This window comes from Muscardinus avellanarius, assembly GCF_963383645.1.
Source record: "Muscardinus avellanarius genome assembly, chromosome: 1".
NCBI classification, from domain to species: domain Eukaryota; kingdom Metazoa; phylum Chordata; class Mammalia; order Rodentia; family Gliridae; genus Muscardinus; species Muscardinus avellanarius.
Window position 1 is genome coordinate 102,701,271 of NC_137786.1, and position 14,941 is coordinate 102,716,211.

At 40.6% G+C, this 14,941-nt stretch overlaps 2 protein-coding genes across 3 annotated transcripts in view; both read left to right on the forward strand.

Moving 5' to 3' along the window:
• LOC308274983 (protocadherin gamma-C4) overlaps positions 1 to 14,941 on the forward strand; it is a gene marked incomplete at both ends in the record, with an annotated part of 798,148 nt that overhangs the window by 69,330 nt on the left and 713,877 nt on the right. The gene's annotated exons all lie outside the window — the stretch shown is intronic.
• LOC308270645 (protocadherin alpha-10-like) lies at positions 2,723 to 5,406 on the forward strand (the record flags this gene model as incomplete). Its single annotated transcript, XM_080706654.1, is given in 4 exon segments — positions 2,723 to 2,788; positions 2,790 to 2,828; positions 2,832 to 2,861; positions 2,863 to 5,406. Coding segments are annotated over 4 exon segments (2,679 nt in total).

The following is a 14,941-nucleotide window of genomic DNA, read 5'->3' on the forward strand; positions in this document are numbered from 1 at the left end:
GTCTGGGAGTGTAGCCCGGAAGTAGAAGGGCTTCCAGGAACCCCAGTACCACCAAAAAAAAAAAAAAACAAACATTGCATTACATTTTAATTTATACCATTTAAGAAAACAGGGACATAAGATGATGAATTGAGTAACTCTCATTCCTGTCAAGTTTCCTATTTGTAAATATTACTGCTTCATTTTCCAACTTTTAATAATGACAGAGTTGAAAATTATTGACATATCAATATATATTTTACACATTGTAACATCATTATGATTTTTAAAACTCAACCTTTGGATGGGATCAAAGTTTTCATTTTATAAAAATTTTACTTTTTGCAAAAAGAAAAAATCAGTATTTTAAAACAACATGGATAAGCCGGGCGTGGTGGCGCACACTTGTAATCCCCGCACTTGGGAGGCAGAGACAGGAGGATCACGCAGGTTCGAAGCCAGCCACGCGCGCTGGCTTAGGAGACCCTGTTTCCAAATAAAAATGTAAAAATAAGTCTGGGAGTGTAGCCCAGAGGTAGAAGGGCTTCCAGGAACCCCAGTACCACCAAAAAAAAAAAGGATAATTAGAATTTTGTTTCCTGGATTTTGAGAGAGGAAAATATATTTTTACTGCAGGAAGTGATTAAAAACATTTACTGAAATTGATAGAACTATTAGATAAATTCTAGAACTGTGTCTTTGGGGGATTTTATTTTATTTTGTGGAACTGGGGATTAAATTCAGGGGCAGTCTACCTACAGTCTACATCCCCAGCTCTATTTTTTATTTTTTATTTTGAATCAGGGTTTCATTAAGTTTTAGAGGGCCTCACTAAGTAGCTGTGGCTGGCTGTGAGCCTGAGATCCTCCTGTCTCAGCCTCCCAAGTATTGGGATTACAACTGTGGGCCACCACATCTGGCTCTTTTGGTATTTAAAAAGCTTAAAAATAATGAGAAAAGCAATTGTCTCTAAAAGTAGAATTTAAGGTAATTTGTGAATTACCTTCTTTGAAATCATAATTAAGATTCTTTTTGTTCCTGTAAGATATCATACAATGAAACTTCTCAATAACTGATTTCTCAACATAGGTCCTTTTCTGTTTTCTTAAAGACAAGAACCATCCTTATCAGCATGTGATAAAGTAAGAATATGTCATTTGAAGGGAAATGAATGTAACCACAGATCATTGGGCTAAGTGAGATTCATCAGTCACGAAAAGTAAAAAGTTGAAGGCTCTCTCTATTATACAGAAGCTAGGGTGAAAATGGGTCATAGGAGGAACTATGATGAAAAAGAAGCCATAGATGAGCAAATAAAGCGACCTGAGGGGGATGGGAGGGTGGAAGAGGGAAATTTCTAATGTACATGATGTACATTCACAAACATATCAAAGTCAATCACTAAGCCCACCATGAAAATGAGGGAGGGGGAGAGAATGGGGTGGGAGGAGAGGGGATACATGAGTGATATGGTCATGTATGCCTCTACCATATTGTACTCCATTAAGATGTCTGACTACCAATTACATCATTTACAGGGAATTGAATAGAACTAGAGGACATTATGCTAAGTGAGATTAGTCAGTCATAAAAAATAAGAAATAGGATGCTCTTCCTAATATGTGAAAGCTAGGGAGAAATTAAATTGGTCATAGGAAGAACTCTAGATGAAGAAGGGGATTCTATAGATGAGCAAATAAGACAACCTGAGAAGATGGGAGGGGGAAAGAGGGAAATCCTTTACATGATATACTTTAACAAACATGTCAAAGTCAATCACTAGGCCAAGCATGAGAAGGAAGGAGGGGAACGGATTGGGGTGGGAATTGGGTAAGGGCTAATTGGGTGATATGTGCATGTATGTCTCCACCATCTTATATCCCATTAAGGTGTATGACTACAATGCACCAATAAAAATTTTAAAAATAAGATGTGTGACTACAATGCACCAATAAAAAGTAAAAATTAAAATTTTATAAAGTAAAATAAAAAGTTTCACACCTTTAAAAAATAAAAAGAATGACAGCATTGTAGAGTGATGATATTCTTTGGTTCACATTTTTTCCCCAAGGAGACAATTTGGTCTTGAGCATCATGAAAAGAAATTTGACCAAATTGAACCCTGAAAATAATCTCCATTCATGAAGAACACATTCTCCTTAAAGTATTATGCTAGGCACTTCATATACCATAATTCACACTACCACCATCTCAATACTATTTTATGAGTGTGGAAACTGAAACATGCAAATATCGAGTGGCTAGAAAACTAAAGTCAAATGACCAGTTAGTAGGATCATAATAAACTAAACGGAGAAATGCCTGATGTTGAAGCCAGTAATCTCGACATTCTAGGGGCGACTGATATTTATTTAGGAGTTGTAAATACCTGATGAATAATTGGTGCTTGATATTAGTGTGAAATAAAGCTTAATAAATCTCAAAATAATGACAAGAAGTAGTGAACTAAATACCTTAACTTGAAGAGACCTGTATCTGCCATCCAATAAAATCCTAGTAGGCAAGTATTAAGAACATTTTGAAATTTAGCTGACAATAATCATAGTTAGAAAAGGAGCGGCTTTTCTTGGGTACTAGATTGAAGAAAATTTTGCACGCTGAATAAGCTGTAATTATTATTATATACAAGGACATACTATGAGGCTTTGATAAAGAGCCTATATAGATAAAAATACATACAGAGAACCAAAAGATATGAAAGAAAGAAAAGTTTGTTAAACTTATGGAATTGTACTTACACATTAAGCCACCGGATGTCGCTGTCGTCCGCAGAATATACAGCTTTTTAGAATAAAGGCATAGCCCACTGTTTTTCCAGGACTAGGAAGTAGCTATATTCCGAGATCTCGGATATTTCGATGAAAAATGGAAGAAAGAAACCGACCGGGAAATATCAACGCGTGTGTGGGTTCCATTCAGAGTATTTATCGACTTGTAAAACAAGAGAAAGGTATGATACTGGTTTCCAAATCGCGCCTTCCGGGAACCCGGTGTTTGCTGCTCTGGCTCCTGCTCCTGGCAGCCTGGGAGGCAGGGAGCGGCCAGCTGCACTACTCCATCCCGGAGGAGGCCAAACACGGCACCTTCGTGGGCCGCATCGCGCAGGACCTGGGGCTGGAGCTAGCGGAGCTGGTGCCGCGCCTGTTCCGGGTGGCGTCCCGGGAGCGCGGGGACCTTCTGGAGGTAAATCTGCAGAATGGCATTTTGTTTGTGAACGCTCGGATCGACCGGGAGGAGCTGTGCGGGCGGAGCGCGGAGTGCAGCATCCACCTGGAGGTGATCGTGGACAGGCCGCTGCAGGTCTTCCACGTGGAGGTGGAGGTGAAGGATATTAACGACAACCCGCCCGTGTTCTCTGTAACAGAACAAAAGATCTCAATACCCGAGTCTAGACTGCTGGATTCTCGATTTCCGCTGGAAGGGGCATCCGATGCCGATGTTGGTGAAAACGCAATGCTTACTTACAAACTTAGTTCAAATGAATATTTCATTCTGGATATTATAAGTAAAAAAGACAAAGGCAAATTCCCAGTGCTTGTTCTGAGAAAACTGCTAGATCGTGAAGAGAACCCTCAGCTTAAGTTGTTACTGACGGCAACGGATGGAGGCAAGCCTGAATTTACCGGTTCTGTGGCTCTGTTGATCCTGGTGTTAGATGCCAACGATAATGCCCCTGTATTCGAGAGATCCGTTTATGAAGTGAAGATGAATGAAAACCAAGCGAACCAAACATTAGTAATATGGCTAAACGCTTCTGACACGGACGAAGGGATAAACAAGGAAATGGTGTATTCCTTTAGCTCTTTGGTTCCACCTATCATAAGACAAAAATTTCTAATAAATGAAAGGACAGGAGAAATAAAAGTAAATGATGCTATTGACTTTGAAGAAAGTAACACTTATGAAATTCACGTCGATGTAACAGATAGAGGATCTCCACCTATGGTCGGTCACTGCACTGTCATAGTAGAAATCCTAGATGAAAATGATAACTCACCTGAGGTAATTGTCACTTCCCTGTCCCTCCCAGTACGTGAGGACGCGCCCCCGGGCACGGTGATCGCCCTGATCAGCGTGTCGGACCGCGACTCCGGCGCCAACGGCCAGGTGAGCTGCTCGCTGGCGCCCCCGGAGCCCTTCAAGCTGGTGTCCACCTTCAGGAACTACTACTCGCTGGTGCTGGACAGCGGGCTGGACCGCGAGGCCACGGCGGCCTACGTGGTGGTGGTGAGCGCGCGCGACGGCGGCTCGCCCCCGCTGCGCGCGTCGGCCAGCGTGTCGGTGGAGGTGGCCGACGTGAACGACAACGCGCCCGCGTTCTCGCAGGCCGAGTACACGGTGTTCGTGAGGGAGAACAACGCGCCGGGCTGCCACCTGGTGACGGTGTCGGCGCGCGACGCGGACGCGCGGGAGAACGCGCGCGTGTCGTACGCGCTGGTGGAGCGGCGCGTGGGCGCGCGCGCGCTGTCGAGCTACGTGTCGGTGCACGCGCAGAGCGGCCGCGTGTCGGCGCTGCAGCCGCTGGACCGCGAGGAGCTGGAGCTGCTGCGCTTCGAGGTGAGCGCGCGCGACGCGGGCGCGCCGGCGCTGGGCAGCACGGCGACGCTGCAGGTGTTCGTGGTGGACGAGAACGACAACGCGCCCGCGCTGCTGGCGCCCGGGGCGGGCGCGGCGGGCGGCGCGCGGGGCGAGCTGGTGCCGCGGGCGGCGGGCGCGGGCCACGTGGTGGCGAAGGTGCGCGCGGTGGACGCGGACTCGGGCTACAACGCGTGGCTGTCGTACGAGCTGCTGGCGGCGGCGGGCGGCCCGTTCCGCGTGGGGCTGTACACGGGCGAGGTGAGCACGACGCGCGCGCTGGACGAGGCGGACGCGCCGCGCCAGCGCCTGCTGGTGCTGGTGAAGGACCACGGCGAGCCGGCGCTCACGGCCACGGCCACCGTGCTGCTGTCGCTGGTGGAGAGCGGCCAGGCGCCGGCGGCGGCGTCGCGGGCGGCGGCGGGCGCGGCGGGCGGCGCGGCGGCGCTGCTGGACGTCAACGTGTACCTGATCGTGGCCATCTGCGCCGTGTGCAGCCTGCTGGTGCTCACGCTGCTGCTGTACACGGCGCTGCGCTGCTCGGCGGCGGCGGCGGCGGCGGCGGCGGCGTTGGCGGCGCCGGGCGAGGGCGCGTGCGGGCCGGCGCAGCCCGTGCTGGTGAGCTCGAGCGCCGCGGGCAGCTGGTCGTCCTCGCAGCAGAGGAGGCAGAGGGTGTGCTCGGGAGAGGGCCCGCCCAAGGCCGACCTCATGGCCTTCAGTCCTAGTGTTCCTCCTGTTTCGGGTGCTGAAGATTGTGGAGTCCAACCGGAGATAATCGATAATGTGAGTACAGTAATACAAGCATGCATTCGTGGTCGTTACCGTCACTAACATATTTAGTATTGTAAACATAATTTTGCTTGTTTGTCTTCGGTTTTTTATTGAAATGGATTGCTTAACATTCTGAAAGTCTAACCATTTACATAATTTTTAATTTCACTCATCTAAAATATTCTATTGTCAAATAATAACAAGGAAACGGAATGTGATCGAGTTCTAAGGTAGAAAAATTAATTCTGCCAAGTGTGATGGAAAGGCTCATGATGGGACTGTGGGCAAGGCTCTAATCTACTTCTCAATGTAGCAGCAATATTCTTTCTATTTTTAATCTATTTTGTATTCTCCACTCTATTATCTTAATGTATTCAGAATGGCCACGATAATAATTTCATTATTTGAGTTATATCATGTTTAATTTCTTAACTTGCTGTACTCTAAAGTATCTGTTGCTAATGGAGATGACCATCGTTAAGGCAGTTTCATCATATGCATTTTTGTTTCTTTATAACCACTGGAATGCTTTTTTGAGATGGTGGTTGCATTGGATGTAGTTTTAGCTTAGCCTTTGGAGGTCATTTTACTTTTCTTGGTCTCTAATCCCTTACTGATTTCATTTTGTTCATTCTTCAACTGTTTCAGATAGATTTCTATTTCCTAACATGATGGCAGTTGTACTTAATTGCCTATTGAATTCGTTGGTGCATTCCTCTAGTTTATTGTCTTTTTCTGCTTGGAAGATTCTTTTGAGCATAAACAAACTTTTAACATATACTTTGTATCTGCCCTGAGGTTTTTTGGAAATATATTAAGATATGAAAGAAGCACACTTCTTTGTGCTTTGAGTTAAAGAAAGTCTTTTCATGTATAATAAAGTGCTTGTCTGTGTTTACCAAGCTGCATAGTCTTTAGAATGATATTACATTGAGTAACTTAGTCATAAGAGCCATGAAATATCAATAAAAGCTCTTCCACTTGAAGTCGATTAACTTCAAAATTTAGCATAGTATATGCTAGATAGTTTTGATATAAATTTGTTTTATTTTGGGCTGCGGATGTAACTCAGTGGTAGAGCCCTTGCTTTTCATATACAAAGTCTTGGGTTGATCCCTAGCACCACAAAAAATTCACTCAATACCTTCTTCATGTGAATTGTTTAAAGGAATCCCAGAGCTGGGTGCGGTGGTGTATGCTTGTAATCTCAGTACTTGGGAGGCTGAGACAGGAGGATCAAAGGTTCTTGGCCAGCCTCAGCTGTTTAGTGAGGCCTTTTGCAATTTAGTGAGACCCTGTTCAAAATTAAAAATTAAAAATAGAGCTGGGGGTGTAGCTCAGAGGTGCTTCTTGAGTTCCATGCTCAGTACACACACACACACACACACACACACACACACACACACACAGACACACACACACACAGAATTTTAGAGAACTTTTTGTGTGTATGTGTACTCCTGGGAATGGTACCTAGGGACCTTTTACATCCAGGGTACATCCCCAGACATGTTTTATTATTTGTTTATAAAAAGGGTTTTGCTAAGTTTTTGAGAGACTCACTAAGTTGTTGAGGCTGGCTTTGATCTTGAGAAACTCCTGTCTCAGCTTCCCAAATACTTAGATTGCAAGGATGTGCCATCACACCTGGCTTCAGAGAACTTATATTTAAAATTGTAAGGATGTGTAACAAATAATGTGAATGTTTACTTTGTTCTTTGGGCTCTAATTATAATTAAGATACCCTTTAATTCTACTTGTAGAAGGTAAATATTTATATATGGGAGAACTATGTTATAACTATGTTATAAAATCTTTGTTATAGAAGTTTTGAGATGTTAGTGGCTATTTTCTACCTTGAAAGATGAATTTTAAGAGGATGATTGATTTGAAAATGAGCATTAGGAAAATCTTCAGAAAAGGATAACTATCACCTAGTGTCCTAATACGTGATGCTGGAATGTCTTCATCTATAGCTATAGGACAAGATCAAATATTGGGTAGTATATATAGTAAGCCACCATTGTATGAACTATTTCTATTGATTGGACATGGTGTGAAGGGCTTAAGATACATTACTTAATTTAAAGGTTTTTTTTGGTATTGGAGTTTGAACTCAAAGCCATTCTGTATCTGAGCTGCACCACCAGCACTTGCTAGCACTTGTGCTGTCTCTGTCTCGCTCTCTTCCTCTCTCTTTCTACTGGAGATTGAACCCAAGGAATATGCCTACAAGCTATACTTCCAGCCCTGTTTTTATTTTTTAAATTTGAAAACAGGTCTTTCTGAGTTGCTGAAGATGGCTTTGAACCTAAAATCCTCCTGTCTTAGACTTTCAAATACTGGGATTACAGTATTTACACACCTGGCCCCAGCTCTGTTTTATTTTGAAACGGGATCTTACTAAATTGCTGAGAGTCTTAGTATAGAAGTTCTGAGGCTGCTCTTAAACTTATAATTCTTCTGTATCAGACTTCTAAATACTGGAATTACAGGCATTTGCCACTACACTTGCTTATACTTAATTCTTATAATTCATAAAATAGTTATAAATATTCTGGGCATAATGGCACAGGCCTGTAATCTCAGTATTTGGGCTGCTTAGATAGAAGGACCACAGGTTCGAGGCCAGTCTCAGCAACTTATCGATTCTGTTTCAAAATAAAATATAAAACTGGGCCAGAGATATAGCTCAAAGGTAAGTAGAATGTCCCTGGGTTCAATAGCTCAGAGGTAGAATGTCCCTGGGTTCAATTTTCAGTACCATTAAAGTACTATACACGTGGCTGTCCAAATTTTAAAGGTGAGATAAGGAAGCTGAGGTATTTATGTATCCTATCCAGAACCATTCAACTAGTACAGATGGAGATATTCAAATGCATGTCTTTCAGAATCCAGAGACATTCTTTTATTCACTGTAACATAGCAGTTTCATCAGTTAATCTTTTCTCTGTTCAAGTATAGTAAGAGCTTTGAAATTGAGCACAACCTATATAATATATAGGTGAATCCTTTTTGTTTTGCTTGAAAACCTTATGATTATCTTAATGATTGTTTACCACACCATAATTTAGATGGGCATTAAGATTTTTTACATTGAAGGATTTTTTTTTGTGTGTGGTACCGGGGATAGAACCCAGGGGCATTCTACCTTCGAGCTACACCCCAGCCCTATTTTTTATTCTTTTTTTAAATTTTATTTTATTGGTGCACTGTATTCATACATCATAGTGGGATACAAACTTTTGTAGACATACATGCACACATCGCCCAGTCAGCCCCCACCCGATCCCCACCCCATTCTCTCCCCATCCCTCCTTCCCATGCTTGGCTTAGTGGTTGACATCTAGTATTATAGCAATTTATCCAAAATTAAAAATGATAATCTCACATAACAGTTTCATTTGTCTGATACCAAGCTTTTGATGATTTAAAGATAACATTTCAATATTTCTTTTTGCTTTCTTTCTTACCAGAGCATATTTTTTTTCTGTTTTTTTAGGTGAAACTATCATATATTTATATATTTATTTTTCAGAAAAAAATCTATCCTAAAGATAACATTTCAATATTTCTTTTTGCTTTCTTTTTTTACCAGAGCATATTTTTTCTTTTTTTTAGGTGAAACTATCATATATTTATATATTTATTTTTCAGAAAAAATCTATCCTAATATGGAATATGAATTCTAGATACCCAAAACAATCTTGAAAAAGAACAAAGCTAGCAGATATATATTTTCTGATTTCAAACCATATAAAGCTACAATAATTGAAACAGTATAGTCCTGTTCTAAAGGCAGATATATAGACCATTGGAGTTAAATACAAGCCTAGAGCTAAATTCTTCCCTATATTGTCAAGTTATTTTTGACAAGGTTTCCACGAACATTTGGTGGTAGAAATAATAATCTTTTAACTAAATGTTGTTGAAAAATAATAATTACATGGAAAAGAATAAAATTGGACCCTTACCTAATCCCTCATACAAGTATTAACTCAAAATAGATAAAAGACCTAAATATAAATCTTAAGACTATAAACTTTTAGAAGAAAATCTGGGTCATAAAACCTCACAACATTGAAATTGGCAGTGATTTCTTGGATATGATTTCAATGGCACAGGCAACAGAAGAATATACAAACTCCCTAAAAAATAAAAGAAAATATTGTATATCCAAAGACAATGTAAACAGAGTTAAAAGTTACTAATAGAATTGGATAAAATATTTCCAAATGCTATATCTGAAGGTATATTAATATTCCAACTAGAAATCCTAAAAATTAACAACAATAAAGGCAAACAATACAATTTAGAGATAGGTAAAAGACTAACATAAATAATGAATCTCCACAGATAACCGATCTTAGTTGTCTGTTGGATGGAAACTCTTGTTTCTCTGGTTCTGGTGAGTGTTACCTATTTCTTCTTTGTAGTTAATCTCTTTGAGTATTTTCTCTAGCGCTGGTTTTGAAGACATAAATTCCTTCAGTTTCTGTTTGTCATGGAAGCTTCTTATTTCTCCATCTAATTTGATAGAAAGTTTTGCTGGATAGGAAATTTTTGGCTGGAAGTTGTTTTCTTTCAGAGTTTGGAATATGTTACTCCAAGCCCTTCTGGCTCTCATGACTTGGTTTGGGAAGTCTGGAGTGATTCTAATTGGTTTGCCTCTGAATGTCACTTGGCCCTTTGTTTTTGTTGCCTTTAAGATTCTCTGCTTGGCTTCCACATTGGTCATTTTGACAATTATGTGGCGTGGGGATCCTCTTCTCCGATCCTGTCTAAAGGGAGTTCTATAAGTTTCCTGGATCTGTGTATCAACCTCTTGCTCTATATTTGGAAAATTTTCTGCTATTACTTCCTTGAAGAGATATTTGATCCCTTTGGTATCACTTTCTTTTCCCTCCTCTATTCCAATTATTCTTAGGTTAGCTCTCTTAAGATGGGCCCATATTTCTTCAATGTCAGATTCCTGCTGTCGGATATTTTTTTCTAGATTAGAAACTATGCGTTCATTTTTGGATTGCTCATCTTCTAAGAGCGAGATTCTGTTCTCCATGTGGTCTAATCGGTTGTTTGTGCTTTGAATTGAGGCCTTTACTTCATTAATTGCATCCTTTATCTCTTTTTGGCTCTCTCTGAGTTCTTTTCGAAGCACCTCTATTATTTCTACAGTTATTTTCCTGATTTGATCTTCTAGAAATCTCTGATTTTCTGTTTTATCAGGTTCTGATGTTGTGGGGTTGTGCGCATTCATTACTCCAGTGTTATTCCTCTTTCCCATGATTTCGGAGGTTTGTGCCTTCTCTGGGTTCTTCCCTTGGGTCACTATGGCTTCACTTAAGGTGCTCTGGATCTCGAGTCTGTATTATCTCAGACCCCACTATTCCTTTACTGGGTTGTATCACAGAGTCTCCGATCCAGGGAGTCGATAGAGGCTGCTTTAAACTATGGGGGGTGCCAGGTTGCACGTTCTCCTATGGTGTGATATCTCTGCCACCGCCACCCCCTCACTGGATCAAGTCCCAGAGGGTACAGTACTGGGATTTCTCCTCTGTGGCCCGCAATTTGACTCACTGTTCTTGAGTACACAGATGTAGCTGTACCGGACTCGGTGAATTCCCTGCTGCTGCTGCCGCCGGTGGCAATATGGCGCCGCTGCCACGCCCTCGGCCGTGAAGCTGGCGTATTTTTTCTTCTCTGGTTTTGATTTCCACTCTGAATCCCTGCAGCGTGTGCTGAGCTCAGCCACTTGGAGCTTTAAATGCTGTCTGCGCCGAACGATCCCACCTGGCTGTTCCGCAGCGGCTCACCTCGGCTTGCTGTAGCCGTCCGTTGAGTTCGCCGCTGCTGCCGGCAGTATGGCGCTGCTGCCACGTCCTCGGGCGCGTGTGTCTCCTCTGTGGCCCTGAGCTCTGTTCTCAGTCCGCATTCTCTCTGGAGCCTGGTGGTTTTTTTGTTTTTCTGGTGATGGTGTTTTCTGGTTATGAAAGGCGCTGGTTTTGTGGTAATGGAAATTGGTTGTTAGCGGAGCTCTTAAGCCCTGCTTTTCTCGGTCGCCATCTTCCCGGAAGTCCCTATTTTTTATTCTTTATTTTGAAACAGGCTCTCACTAAGTTGCAGAGGGCCTCACTACGTAGCTGAGGCTGTCTGCGAACTGTGATCCTCCAGTCTCAGCCTCCCGAATGCGGGATTACAAGCATGCACCAACACTCCCGACAGAAGGATATTTTTTCCTTAGGAGAGTTCATGATAATCTTAACTTGTTTTAATTTCTACATTGAGATAGTCATTAGAGTTGCTTTATAAGAACTATGGGTCAGTTGTTTGAAGGTGATATAAATAAGAACTATTTAATACATGAAAAGTCTGTAGTTTCCAGTATTTTTGCAGAACACCAAAGTCAAATACCACATACAAAAATGATAATATTCATTTTTCATTGTGAATAAGGATATTGTTTTAGATTAATAATAATAATAATAATAATAATAATAATAATAATTCAAGGGCCCTGAACATGGCTGTAGGATTCAAGAAGAATTTATAGCATCACATACTTTAATACAGCATTAAAGGCATTGGTTTCCCATAAATATCTTTAGCTGTGTGTAGTCTTTCTTGATTCAGCCTTATTTGGTCTTCTTGTTGGCTGAGAGGCTTGTGTCAACCCAACAAATTACTTTTGGCCAAATAGCTGTGTTCACCTGAACAAGCCATGATGGATCAGAGTCAGCATCATTGAGTAAATCTTATAATTTTGTTAATAAAATGTTTGGATAGTGAACTTCAATCTAATTTTGATGAGCCTCTTGAGATTCTAAGAATGGGTATAAAACCTTTTTTTGCGGTACTGGGGATGGAACCCAGGGCCATTCTACCTCTGAACTACACCCCAGTCCTAAGTTTTCATTCTTTTTTTTTGAAACAGGGTTTCACTGAGTTGCAAGGGGCCTCACTAAGTAGCTGAGGCTGTTGGTGAACCCCAATCCTCCTGTCTCCACCTCCCAAATGTTGGGATTACAAGCATGCACTACCATGCCCAACTTAAAACCTCTTTTTATGTAACATGTTTTTAAGAAATAATACACTAATAGGACATAAAACTATCTACTCTAATGTATGACTACCAGGACATACAGATAGAACTTAAGGTTAACCAGATTGATTTAGTAAAATTCAGGACAAAGTTCCTCAGTCTTCAGTTGATTTTACAAAGTCATTGTTAACAATAATATTTACATAACTTATTGGCATTTTTGCATAACTAGATATTAGATTCATACTCAAAGATGAGTTTTAGGACTGCATAATTGCTTCTCTGGAGATAGTTGAGATGACGACAACTGAAATATCTTAGCCAAAATGCTAAAGATTGGCCATTGATTCATGCAGCATATCAAACATCAGACTTGGTGTTTGCCAAAGTATATAGTCACATAAACCTTATTACTGGAAGTTAACACCTAAATTAAACCTGACTTTAGCACAAATATGTGATATCACCATCTATTCTGGGTTAATTTTTTCATATTTATTTTCCTACCTTGTAAGATACCCCATTGTATATAATATCTCAAGCTCCAGTTTCCATAATGAAGTGTTGGGTTATCTGTTGCTTAATTTGGTTCAATGTAAAGTTGCCATGTTTCAAATATCATTTTAAATATACTGTTGTCTGGTTAAATGTTATATTTGGATTAAAGGCCCATATGGCTTTTTTTAAGTATTGGGGGTGGAACTCAGGAACATTCTACCTCCATGCTATACCCCCAGCCCTATTTTTTATTCTGTATTTTGAAACAGGGTCTCACTGAGTTGCAAAGGGCCTCACCAAGTAGCTGAGGCTATCCATGAACCATGATCCTTCTGTCTCAGCCTCCTAAATGCTGAGATATGCATGTTCCACCATGCCTGGTTTCCATATGACTTATTTTACAGATATATAATTCAGTGTCATAAAAGCTGATGTGTCTACTCATTTAGCCTTTAGCAGAATCTTGCATTTACTTTAATATGAGTTTTAGTGTTCTGATATTGGAAAAGTATAAACATTTTTAAAAGTGGGCCAAAATATTAAATTAATAATAGAGCATATGTGTATTTTAAAAGTTAGGATTAAGATAAATGTTAACATAGAAGTATGATGGTAATTTTTCATATGCCTGATTGCAATGCTTATTTGATTAGAGATGAACCATCAGAGCTATTTAACACTGAGGCAGGAGAATAGCTTGAGTCCAGGATTTTGAAACCAAACTTGGTGATAGAGGAAGACCTTGTCTCTTTTTATGAAAAAAACCCTGTATAACATAATATTCATGCTAGAATCATATTTTATTTTAAACTTCTGTTGTACCCTCTTTTTTCCTTCTAAATCCTAAGCAGACACAAAAAAGACAAAGAAAATGTGACCAAATTCCAAAGTCAGGCAGTGGAAAGTCACACCAACAAACCTATTTCTTACCCAGTATTCTATGTAATTTCAATTTCAAACTCCAAGGTAATTTCCCATTTATTCAAATTGTTTGATTATTTTCTATGCTTTCAGTACTTTTTCATACACTTAGATGAAATGTACTTAGGGGTCACTTATTTTATTCTGGATGAACTTATGATTGCAAACTCTAAACTCTTTAACGAGGAATCATTTTCAGGAATGTATTTTGATTGGATTAGGAAACCAATGTTGGCAACCTGGAAAATCCAAAACAGTATAGGTTTTCGTAGTGGTTTATTAATCTTATTGAATTATATAAACTCATCCTACAGTTGAAATACTTTTTCTTTAGAATCATTGGCCCTATTACATATAAGGTATAATTATGACATATCATACTATTAGCAATGAAACTTGAGAAATCATATATGTCAAATGCAGAATTCATCTAGGTCAGTGGGCTTTTCTTTTGGGGGTACTGTGTTGTAAACTACTAAATTTGAAAATATATTATCTGTTTTCTAAAATTCTGGCTGTTCTATTTTTAAATTTTTTATTTTATATCTATTGATGTGTTATAATTCTACACAATAGTGAGATTCATTGTTGCATAACTACATGTGCACATGACACAATTTGGTCAATTTTATTTCTAGCACCTCCTCTCTGTTTTTCTATTTTGTGCAATGGTTATAAAGTCACTTGTATCAAGAAGAATGTAAGTAATAAAGAATCAGAATTGAAGAAAATAGATATGATATAGTTAACAATAATGTATTATGCATTTCGATAGAGCCAGAAGAGAGAATTAGAATGTTTCACCACAAAGAAATTATGAGCCGGGCATGGTGGCACAGGCTTGTAATCTCGGCGCTTGGGAGTCAGAGACAGGAGGATCACGCAGGTGGGAAGCCAGCCGCTCTGGCTTAAGAGACCCTGTTTCCAAAAATAAAAAAGTATAAAATAGGTCTGGGAGTGTAGCCCGGAGGTAGAAAGGCTTCCAGGAACCCCAATACCCCCCCCCCCCACACACACACACAGAGCCGGGCGTGGTGCCTCACGCTTGTAATCCCCGCGATTGGGAGTCAGAGACAGGAGGATCGCGAAGATTCGAAGCCAGCCGCACGCTCTGGCTTAGGAGACCCTGTTTCCAAA